Below are 10112 nucleotides of genomic sequence, written 5' to 3'. Positions count from 1 at the left end.
ACGTTTGTGTCAAATCTCTGCATTTTGGCACTTTCACAGCTCAGGTTGGTTCTCTATGCAAAGTAGATCCTAAATCTCTTTCCTCATGAAATTTGGACTTGATTTGCCTATTCAAACACTCAATTTTCTCTTCTCGCTCTCTGATAGCGTTTTCTGCACTTTGATGTTGAAACTGATGTCAAATGAGGTGGTCTTGGGACTAGCATCTACTATGTGTCAACAACCTATTCTATCAATCGGCTCGTGAATTGAGTGTCTAAAACTCGCTTTAGGCTCAGTTGTGTGTTTTGGTCAAATTATGGTGAACTAGCCAAATGCAAAGTTTTTCGCACACATTCAACCTTCAATATCTACTTACTCCTACTCCTAAACACTAATCTAATAACGCAAAAAGATTTTAAGCTACTAAATGTACATGGAAACCAAAAATCAACACGTTCGGACGACTTTCGGACTTCAAAATGGCTATAACGAACTTCGCTCAAAACCTTAAGCAAAGTTGCATCAAAACCCTTCACTCTTCAACTCTACTAACACCCGACGACTCCTTAACAAGTCTACGACCTCAAAGTCACCTACTCTAAGTCCTGCTAGCTAAAGAAGAATGCGACGCACTCTCCAAGTCAGTGAGAGCAAAGGACGAGCGAGTCAACTGTTTGATTCTCAAGCTAAGGTCACATCCCCGGCAACGGCGCCAGATGTCCTCCCCTTCACTCTCGCATGGAGCGACTGCGAATCGTGTCAGTACAACGGCCTACGCAGCAACGCACATACAATGTCAATACCGTAGGAGACCCATAGCTACGGGGAGTCGGAGGCCACGCTAGATTGTCAATCTAGGTGAATCAAACAAGCCAAACGCAATGAGAATAAACACATGAGCTCACGCACTAACCTACGGACAGTAACTAATGATATGCTAATGAGATGTGGTTCAAATCAACATCCTATGACCAGTCATGAATACCTAAGCTACCAGGACTCTATCCATGCCTTCAGAATCACCAAATGCGGAGAAATCATAATCCAGATGCACGACGCAGGTAGAGAGCACGAATGCAGATCTACGAGGATTCGGCACACTAAACCATGATCCCTATGCACACACTAGTGTCCTAAGGTGTAAGGAAGCTATTCCTAAGACTTGGTCCAAATCCGGCAGTGTTTCCTCGACAGCGTTTCGGCACCAAAACAAGCCCGTGACACAATCGCGTATCACACGAAAATGTGTCAAAAAAGTGATGCCTTGGTCTACAGTCTCAATCTACTAGTCGCAAGGATCCCATATATGATCTTATGTCGGAAAATGGTGTTTTCTACTAGCGGCTACGGCCACGGATAGATCGCACACACACACGATGACTACGACACACACAAACTCAAACGACACACGGAGCACATCAAAATCAAGCAAACACAATAGAGAACAAATGCATGAAAGCTCACTGTAAAATACTCACTCGTTTGTAAAATACTCACTCGTTTGCACGTAGTAAGCACTAGAAAATCACCGCAAACTTTGACAAGCTCGACTCTTCAATTATCTCCAAAACTTGTACATGAGAATGGTCCTTTGAAATTACAAAGTGCCGGTAGATATACCCAAAAATGTTGGCTCAGAGTATATAATCCCTACACTATCAGAGGCTCCTAGGATAGCTCATATTTACAAATTGGAAGCCGTATTAGTCCCTGAATTACAAAATTGACGAGATTTTTAATATACAAATGGCAGTTTATGGCAGTTTTCGCCGAAAACATTTGGCTTTGTAGAACTTGGCAAAACAAGGGAATATCCATCCTCCAAAAACATACACACACCCATCACACTAAGCTACAAGATCCGGAGGTGCTGGAGGAGGAAAAAGCCATACTGGCGGTCGGTACTACCAATGTAGGATACTCTGATGTAGCAGTACAAAAGGTGAAGATCCCCATAGCCGAAGGAAGGTAGCCCTATGCCGCCACAACAGGGGTTGTCCTCCTGCCGTCTATGGATAGAGTGCAACGAGCTCTCCAAATCTGCCACACAATGAGTCAGCTGATAACCTCCCATTGGCTATAGCGTTTTGCCCTGCCCTCCCATCTACGGCCGATTGGTGTCTGGGAGGCGGAAATAAGGGTCCGTTGGTCCCGCGTCCGAATCTGGATGTGTCTCCCCTCCATCTTGTAGTCAATGGCAGGGCCAGAAAGTGTGCTCCAGGTTACTACTCCCCAAGTATATATACCATAGTGGGCATCAGCCTGAGAACCCTTTGCCACACTTGCTTTGCAGCCTCGCAGTCCCAGAGGCAATGGCACTGTCACTCGCGGAGGAAGCCACAAGCAACACAGGCTGGGACTCCACCACTGTATACTAGCCAGGTCCCTACTGGTAGGCTCCGGTGTGCTAGCAGCCAACCAAAAGTAGTAACCCTGCGTGGAACTCTGCTGCCCCACAGCCTAGCCCAGACGTCTTGAAGAAAGTCTGCTGCAATTCCCTAACGATGCCAATGCTCAGCAGCCGCTAGAGCTACCTGGCACTGAGATATTTGAATGCACTTGCCAACCCATGCTAAATACTGGAAAAAAGGAATGGGGCCCTTGCGCGGAGGGGCAAAGGGGTCGTGCCACTCCCACTCCACTAGATCCCACTCAAGCTTAGCCAGTGGTCTCCTCTCCCACACCCAAAAATCCAATCAGTCTGATAGAGTGGGATTGGGTCCATGATCCATTTCCAGCCACACCTACCAATCACTCTGATGTCTCGTGTAGTAAGCCCTAGCCACTCCATCAGTGGTGGGGAGATGCGCTATAGACGACCATCCTCCTGAGGCTCGAAAAAGATCAGCTCCTCCTCTGTGGAGCACCACATCACACCTATGAGAAATCCGAGTTGCGAGAAGTGGCCTCTCTAGGCACCTATGGTCTCCATAGGCAGGGGGTAACAGCCCTCTCCTGTGACCATCGAAATGTCCTCTATCATGCTGCGAGCTCCGCGGATGTCCTGCATTAAATGTCTCTGAGGAATCTCATCCATTGCGCCTGAAACTGAAGCCAGGATTCAAGTGTCCTAGCAGGTCCCGAGTCCATGGCCCCCCAGGCCACGTGGGGGTGCACTCCAAGCATGTGGCCAACCTTAGTCCGGAATCTAGGGTTCCATATCAAAGGCTACCATAACCACTCATCAAGAGACTGGGGCTCCCGCTGATGCAATCCGGGTAAGATACGCGCCCATGCTCTCCAAATACTACAGATGAAACGATCCCCTAGCCTCTCGGGAGGCCTTTCGGCCTCATGTCAGTAAATAGTCATCGCGTATGAAGCTGCCAGAGTCCGCTGCCCAGCCTAGGCTATAACATGCTGACGTGCTGTACATAGTAGCGACACGTTTCAAAAAACGCGTTTGAAATGTTTTGGAAACGTTTCAAACCTTTCCCAGAAGTTTGAAACGCGTTTCAAACTTTTCCATCTTGGCATGTGAAAAATCAATACCATATATGATATTTATATGCCAGAATATATGGGATCATTGATAGCATTGATAAAATGATAATATGTTGAATATATGCATGCTTGTATGATGTATCAAGATTTAGTGATAAGTATGTACTATCATCTATGCATAATGGGCCCATGGCCCATGGGATAGCAAATGCCAAATATGCCAAGGCAGTCATCCATGTTCAAACTTCAAACTCAAAGTTTCAAACTTCAATCCTAGATAAAAACAATGCAAGAAAGAAATGAGCCATGGTGTATGCTGAATATGTACAAACTACAAAGTTCAAATGCCAAACTTTAACTTCAAAGGTTGCCTGCAGGTTTCAATCATGATTCATGAATCAACAATCATAGATAATACTAAATAGACAAATCACATGACACAGAGTCTCAATGGTAAATGCTCATCATAAGTAAGCTCAAGAGTCAATAGTAAATAGTCAAACACAATCCGTGTCACATGTGACACACAGTACATAGTACAAAATAAAGTAGAAAATAGAATCAAGAGTCAGGACTCAGGAGTCATCTTCCTCAGACGGCTCCTCCTCATGGTCATCTCCATCCTCTAATGTCTCTGACTCTGTGCCGGAAGAAGACTCTGCCTCAGCTCCATAAATCTCAGGTTCTGTAGCCGTAGCACTCGTAGAAGCTCCATCTCTAGATGCATGCACTCGTGTGATACGAGCTGGTGCCATCAACTCCTCGTAAAGCATAGCATAGATGTCACGCTCCTCCTGAGGAATATCCGGTACATCCTTCACCAACTCTATGTCAATCTTGTCGACATTCACTTGGCGCGGCTCGATTGGATTGCCTTGTTGCTCAATTAGACGGAGGTTGCAATGACAATAAACCAACCGTTCTAATTGAGCACTGCTCAATTTGTTCCTCTTCTTTGTGTGGAAGAGAGCCCATGTGCTCCAGTTCCTCTCACAAGGCCCAGAGCTGCAATCTTGTGAGAGGACTCGCAATGCAAGGCGTTTCTGTCATAGAAAGGACATAAAACTTTGTAAGTAGTTATGATAAAGCACTAACCTCCCATTGCATCATGATTCATGGCTATTATTGATGTAACATTTGAATACTAAACACTTACCAGTAATGGAGTACCAATCCCATATTTCTCCCACCATGAGACTGGCTGTAGCTGTGTCTCTCTTAGTAGTGCGGTGGGTCTTCCAAACGCACGGCTCCCATTGCGATATACCAAGAGCTCATCCTCCAATTTTCTCAAGAGATTAATATCACCTCCTGTCCACCTCTGGATATACTGTTGCCACCCTTCTTCCAACTCCTCGTTGTTGAACTGCTCCTCATTACGCCATAGAGGATGCAGTATATGGGCAACCGAATGGATTGGTCTATGAAACCAATTCCATCTACGGTTCCAAACCTCCCTGATGTCCTGGACCCTATTCATAGACCAAGTCACGAATAATGATTCACCAACAACCAAAGCCAAATAAACCCGACAAGTACAAAACTGGAAAGACATGCATATTGCATATTACATACCTCTCTGTGCTGATAGAACGGTGCACCGATTCAGGGCTTCTCCAATACGGTCCATGAACTCGTAAAGGAGACCAAGAGTGCTACCCTCCATATCTGTGATGCGAAGGACACTGTAAAGAGGCTGAGTGGCCTTCACAAGTGCTTTGACATCATCCCACCAACTCTCTCGCATCACAGCACGCACAAATGCCACTGCCTTGGGCTGCTCTCGATCCTCCCATGCCATCCACTCTCGTGACACAACTGTGCGGAGAAGCCCTTGCTGGACTCTCACTAGCCTCTCAATCACAATGAACATGTACGCAAACCTGGTCTTTGAGGGCTTGAGCAACTCTAGATCACTATGGGCACGGTACATGTAGAGGACTTTTAGCCTCTTGGTAACAAACCTCACCATGCTCCGAGCTATAGCAAAGATCTCAGAAATCCAAGGGATTTTAGCAACATCCTCTATCATGAGGTCAAGACTATGTGCTGCACAAGGAGTCCACACTATCTCTGGGAACTCATCCTCTAACATTCTGCCCATGGACACACAATTAGAGCCATTGTCAGTAATCACCTGCACCACATGCTGAGCACCAATCTCTAACATTGTCTGGCGTATGTGTTGCCATATAAAGGCTCCTGTCACCACCGTCCCTGGAACTGAAGCATCAATGGCACGCATAAACATTACGCCCTTGCAGGAGGACACCAAAATGTTATAAACATTCCTTTTCCGCATATCTGTCCAACCATCACATAATATGGTGCATCCATATTTATGCCATGTTGCCTTCAAAGGCTCCATCTCAAGCTGTACAAGATCTTTCTCATCTCTCAAGTGCTTCTTGCGTAAGGAGTCATATTTGGGACCCTCCCACTCATACCCAATGCGGCTAATGGCTCTCATGGTCTTCTTCCATCTTGGAGTGCGCACAATGTGAAATGACAAAGCACACTGAATAAACAACCTTGTCAATTCACGGGTGGCCTCAGCAACTGCTGCTTTCTGAAAACGAGCTTTAATGCTTGCACTCTTCAAAGAAGGCCTAATGGGCAAGGAAGACCTGTGGGCATAAGGAGCAGAGGTAGAACCTACAGCCGTTTGACTCTGCATCTCTTATTCATCACCCACTCTAGCTCTTTTGGTGACATCCTCCTCCTCTTCCTGCATGTCATCATGGCTGCTTCCAAATCCTTTCATGGCTGCTTCTTGCTCCCTCCTCCATTGTAGAAGAGAGGCTTTGATATCCTGGGGCACTTTATCACAAGCACCAATGCCTTTGCCTTTTAGACCTGAAAAATGAGCCTTAACCTGTCTGCAGATCCCCCTGAGACCTTATCACAATACTTGCACTTCCATTTTTCAGTGCCTGAACCCCCATACTTCCCCATGGGAATGACATGAGTCACATTGAATCTCTAGCACGAGGCATTTTGGAAGCCTGGAAGGATGTTGCCCAAATTTCAAGTTTTGAAATTGGTGCAAAAATCAAGCAAAAATATGAAAACAGACAAGTACCAACCTTGCTAGCACGGTGCACAGGTCCTGAGGGAGCGGGTGGCGGAGAAATCACACGAACGAAGGCAAGCGTGGGGAAGGACAGTCAACTTTCTAAAAAGCCAAGTTTGAAACGCGTTTCAAACTCCCAGACGTTTGAAACGTTTCAAACGGGTCTGCTAAAGTTTGAAACGCGTTTCATAGCAACTATGGTGCTGTATCAGCAGCTCCTTCCAGGGCTCGCTCCCTGGGAGAAGACCTCTGACCACAAACTTGCCCAACAGTGCTATGCTCTAAGCAACCGGATCAATCAACTCAAGGCCACCCTGTGCTGGCAGTAGCATCAAAACATCCCAAGCAAACTTCACCCGCGCAGGGCTCCCATCCCTCCCTGACCAAAGATAGTTCCTGATGAGCCGCTGAATCAGGCTGATGTAAGAATGCAAAAATGCCCAACAGGAGGTAATGTACCACATCGTGGTCCACTACTCTGCCATGCAAGAGAGAGACGGGCAGAGCTCCAGTACTGAAGCTTCCTCCGAATGCCAAGCAGGAGAGGACCAAGCTGTTGCTCTGAAATAAGGCCAATGACCACATAGCATCCTAGATAATGCATTGGCACACCCTTCGGAATCCATCTGAAGTCTGTGCTGGGTAGCCAAGGTGGGTGAGCGCTCTGTCCCACCCAAAAATTGCAAGACTTGTGACAGTTGATTAGGGCACCAGAAGCATCACAAAATATCTCAATCATCTCTTGGAACCACTGCAAGTTCGCAAGAGAGCCATCTAAGTAAGCACTAGTATCATCTGCAAACTCCGCATCAATCAAGTCCTCTCTCACTGGCATATACAATCCACGAATGTCCACGTCTCTGGCTCTCAACAAGAAGGAGCTCAGAGCCTCAGCGAAGAAAAGAAACAAGACGGAAGCCAAAGGACATCCCTGCCGGACAGAGCGGGATAGGGAGATCTGCTCTCCAAAGCTGCCACCACACATAACCCGACTGTGTGCTCCCCGATATATCGTGGCCACCCCTGTGATCCATTGCAAAGGGAAACCCATCCTCTCAAGAGTGCCCTCCTCTAAGAAAGCCCAATCCACCCTGTCATAGGCTTTCTCAAAGTCTAGGAGTACCACAGCTAACTGATCTCCTCGGCTTCTCGCTAGAACTGTAGCCTCCCAGAATGTGAAGATGTTGTCGAGGATGCTACGACCCTTGACAAAACCGATTTGAGTGTCATGTATTAGATCTGGCAAAAACAGCTGTAGACGGCGTCCAAGTGCTTTCGCCAAGATCTTATAAGCTCTCCCAAGTAGAGTGATAGGGCACCAATGCCGTAGCTACTCTCTGTTCTGTCCCCCCCCACTTTGGGGATCAAATGAATCAGCCCTGCTCCTAAGCTGGTAGGCATGCTGCCAGACTCCAGGATCTCCTGGAAAGCCTCAGTCAAGTGGGTCTCCAACAAAGACCAAAAATGCATAAAAAAGGTCACAGTGAGTCCATCCTTGCCTGGGCAGTGCCCGCTGGGCAAGTCGCATAGGGCCTCATACAGCTCTTTCCACTGCAGGGGAGCACATAGACTATAGCACATCTGCTCTGTGACTCGGCGTCTGACATGAGCCCAAACTCTCTCTCTACCCTACACGGTCCGGTCTGATATCATCTCAGCTGTAAGGAGATGGCAATAGAAGTCAGTCGCCATGCCACTGATCTCAGAGGAATCACTGGTGAGGGTCCCATCCTCTCTCCTCAAGGCCCTAATATTGCCCTATGAGTGACGAGGGCCAGTCACCTCAAAGAACTCTTGCGTGGCTCTGTCCCCAGCCTATGTCTAGAGGGCAGCTCTCCTATGGTATTGAAACTCCTGTCTCCTATCCTCGGTCTCCTGTAACTCTGCTCTAGCCACAACTAACTGGCTAGCAATGTCCGGGCACTCTGGGTGATGCTCCTGCAAACGCTGTAGGGAGGCGAGCCCAGCTCTGAGACATCTCTCAGTCTCTTTGATCAAATCAAGGCGACACTGCTGCGCAGCCTCATGCAAGAAGCTGTTGACCCACTGAAGGCCCCCTGCAACAGTCCTCGCCGCCTGTCCAGGGGTCCACTGCAAATCTCTCCATATCTCCTCAACACAGGTGGACACGCTGTCCTCCGCGAAGAGGCCATCTGGGATCCTGACTCTCCTAGCATCACCCCATCTGCGGCCCTCCTCAATATGCAAAATCACCGTAGCGTGATCCGAGAAGGAAGTGCCTGCAAGAATGCCGACCAAGCCACCAAACCTCTCAATCGCTGGGTCAACATAAAATCGATCGATCCTGGAGAGGTTGGCTCCGCCAATCCTCCTATCTGATCTCGAGAAAAGCAAGGAGCCCTCAAGTTGAGAAAAGGCCTCACTGTGCCATGCATCTGTCAAACCTCTAGCCAACCATAGACGCTCCCATGAGCCCAGCTCCGAGCTCTAAATGGTGGTCATGCTGCCCCTTATACGGTCAGTTGCATCCTCAATCATGTTGAAGTCCCCCCCCAAGCACCACATGTCGGCCTCTGGGAGGGAGGACTCCAGCTGTTTCCAAAATTGCACTCTACCTCCTACCTGATTCGGGGCATAAACATTGAGAATACCAAGCAATGAGGCATTCCAATGCATACGCACCCACTGTGCTCTACCAGGCACTACAATCCCATATCCACAATGTGCATACATGACTGAACCACAATAGCAATACATACACCTCCCTGGATACCACCAGAGCCAAAAGCAGTTGACCACAGAGTCTCTGGCTCCTACCAGGGAGTAACTGTCCACAACGCCGAATATGGCTATCACATAGATGATGCTCCTGAACAAGCAATACATCTAGCTATCCTTGTATAAGACATCTCTGCAACTCCTGTTGCATGCTCCCACGATACCACAGAAAGCACGGACCACCCATGCCCTGCACATTCCATGAGATAATCCTCATGGTGGGGAACAGCGTGGAGCTGGGCTCCTCGCAAGTACACAGGAGATCTTTGCTGGTGGTTTGGAGGGGGAGTAGTCCCTGTCCAACCTCCTGTGGTATCCTGATATGCTGGACATTAGCTGCATGCATACACGGTCCCATGTAGTGCGAGCAACCTCAAGTGCACTGTGCATTGCATTCTCATGTATATACGTGTACTGTGGCTGCATCCCCACATCCGAGTGCAAATACAAAATCAAATGTTGCACTATCATCAATAAAAGAACCGCCAAATCGTACCAGTGACCACAATAGGCTTAACCAACTCCAGGTGCCCCAGATGGTGGGCAAACTCATAGGCATGGAGAAGGAGAACTCTCCTCAGCTGCTCTGAAGTCCACCCCATCTGTGTCGGGTAAGAGAATGGGAAGGAGAAGGCTATCGCCGAGTCAGCCGATCCCTGCTCCTGAATCATGATAATATGTACCCTAGTCCAAGCCGGGGGGGGCTTCCTCAGCCCCGAAAAGTCAAAGCAACTCATATCCATGGGTCTCAGCAGCCAGGTTGAGATCAATCTCATGAAGCACCTCCCCGATCACTGAATAGGGGGAGGTCTGAATCTGAAGCGAGGGTTTAGTGCCCTGGTCCCCTGAGCCCTGGAGAAGCTGACGGGCAATC

General features: G+C 48.0%; 1 protein-coding gene across 1 annotated transcript; it reads right to left on the bottom strand.

The window, feature by feature from the left end:
* Positions 1–4586: 4586 nt before the first annotated feature.
* LOC147627267 (uncharacterized) lies at positions 4587–6112 on the bottom strand. Its single transcript, XM_086815907.1, has 2 exons — positions 5002–6112; positions 4587–4898 (listed from the first exon to the last, which is right to left on the bottom strand). The coding sequence occupies exons 1-2, from the start codon at positions 6101–6103 to the stop codon at positions 4717–4719; spliced, it is 1284 nt and encodes a 427-aa protein (XP_086672033.1). The 5' UTR covers positions 6104–6112; the 3' UTR covers positions 4587–4716.
* Between the last annotated feature and the right edge of the window lie 4000 nt (positions 6113–10112).

Source organism: Cibotium barometz, chromosome 21, assembly GCF_041138505.1.
Source record: "Cibotium barometz isolate CiBa-2024 chromosome 21, ASM4113850v1, whole genome shotgun sequence".
Taxonomy (NCBI): Eukaryota; Viridiplantae; Streptophyta; class Polypodiopsida; order Cyatheales; family Cibotiaceae; genus Cibotium; species Cibotium barometz.
The sequence above is the reverse complement of the archived record's forward strand: the minus strand, read 5'-3'. Positions and strand labels throughout refer to the sequence as shown.

Coding starts and splice junctions, on each gene's coding strand:
- LOC147627267 (XM_086815907.1), bottom strand. CDS start 6,103: ATGCAGAGTCAAACGGCTGTAGGTTCTACCTCTGCTCCTTATGCCCAC. Junction 4,899..5,001: donor CGTTCTATCAGCACAGAGAG/GTATGTAATATG, acceptor GTCTATGAATAG/GGTCCAGGACATCAGGGAGG.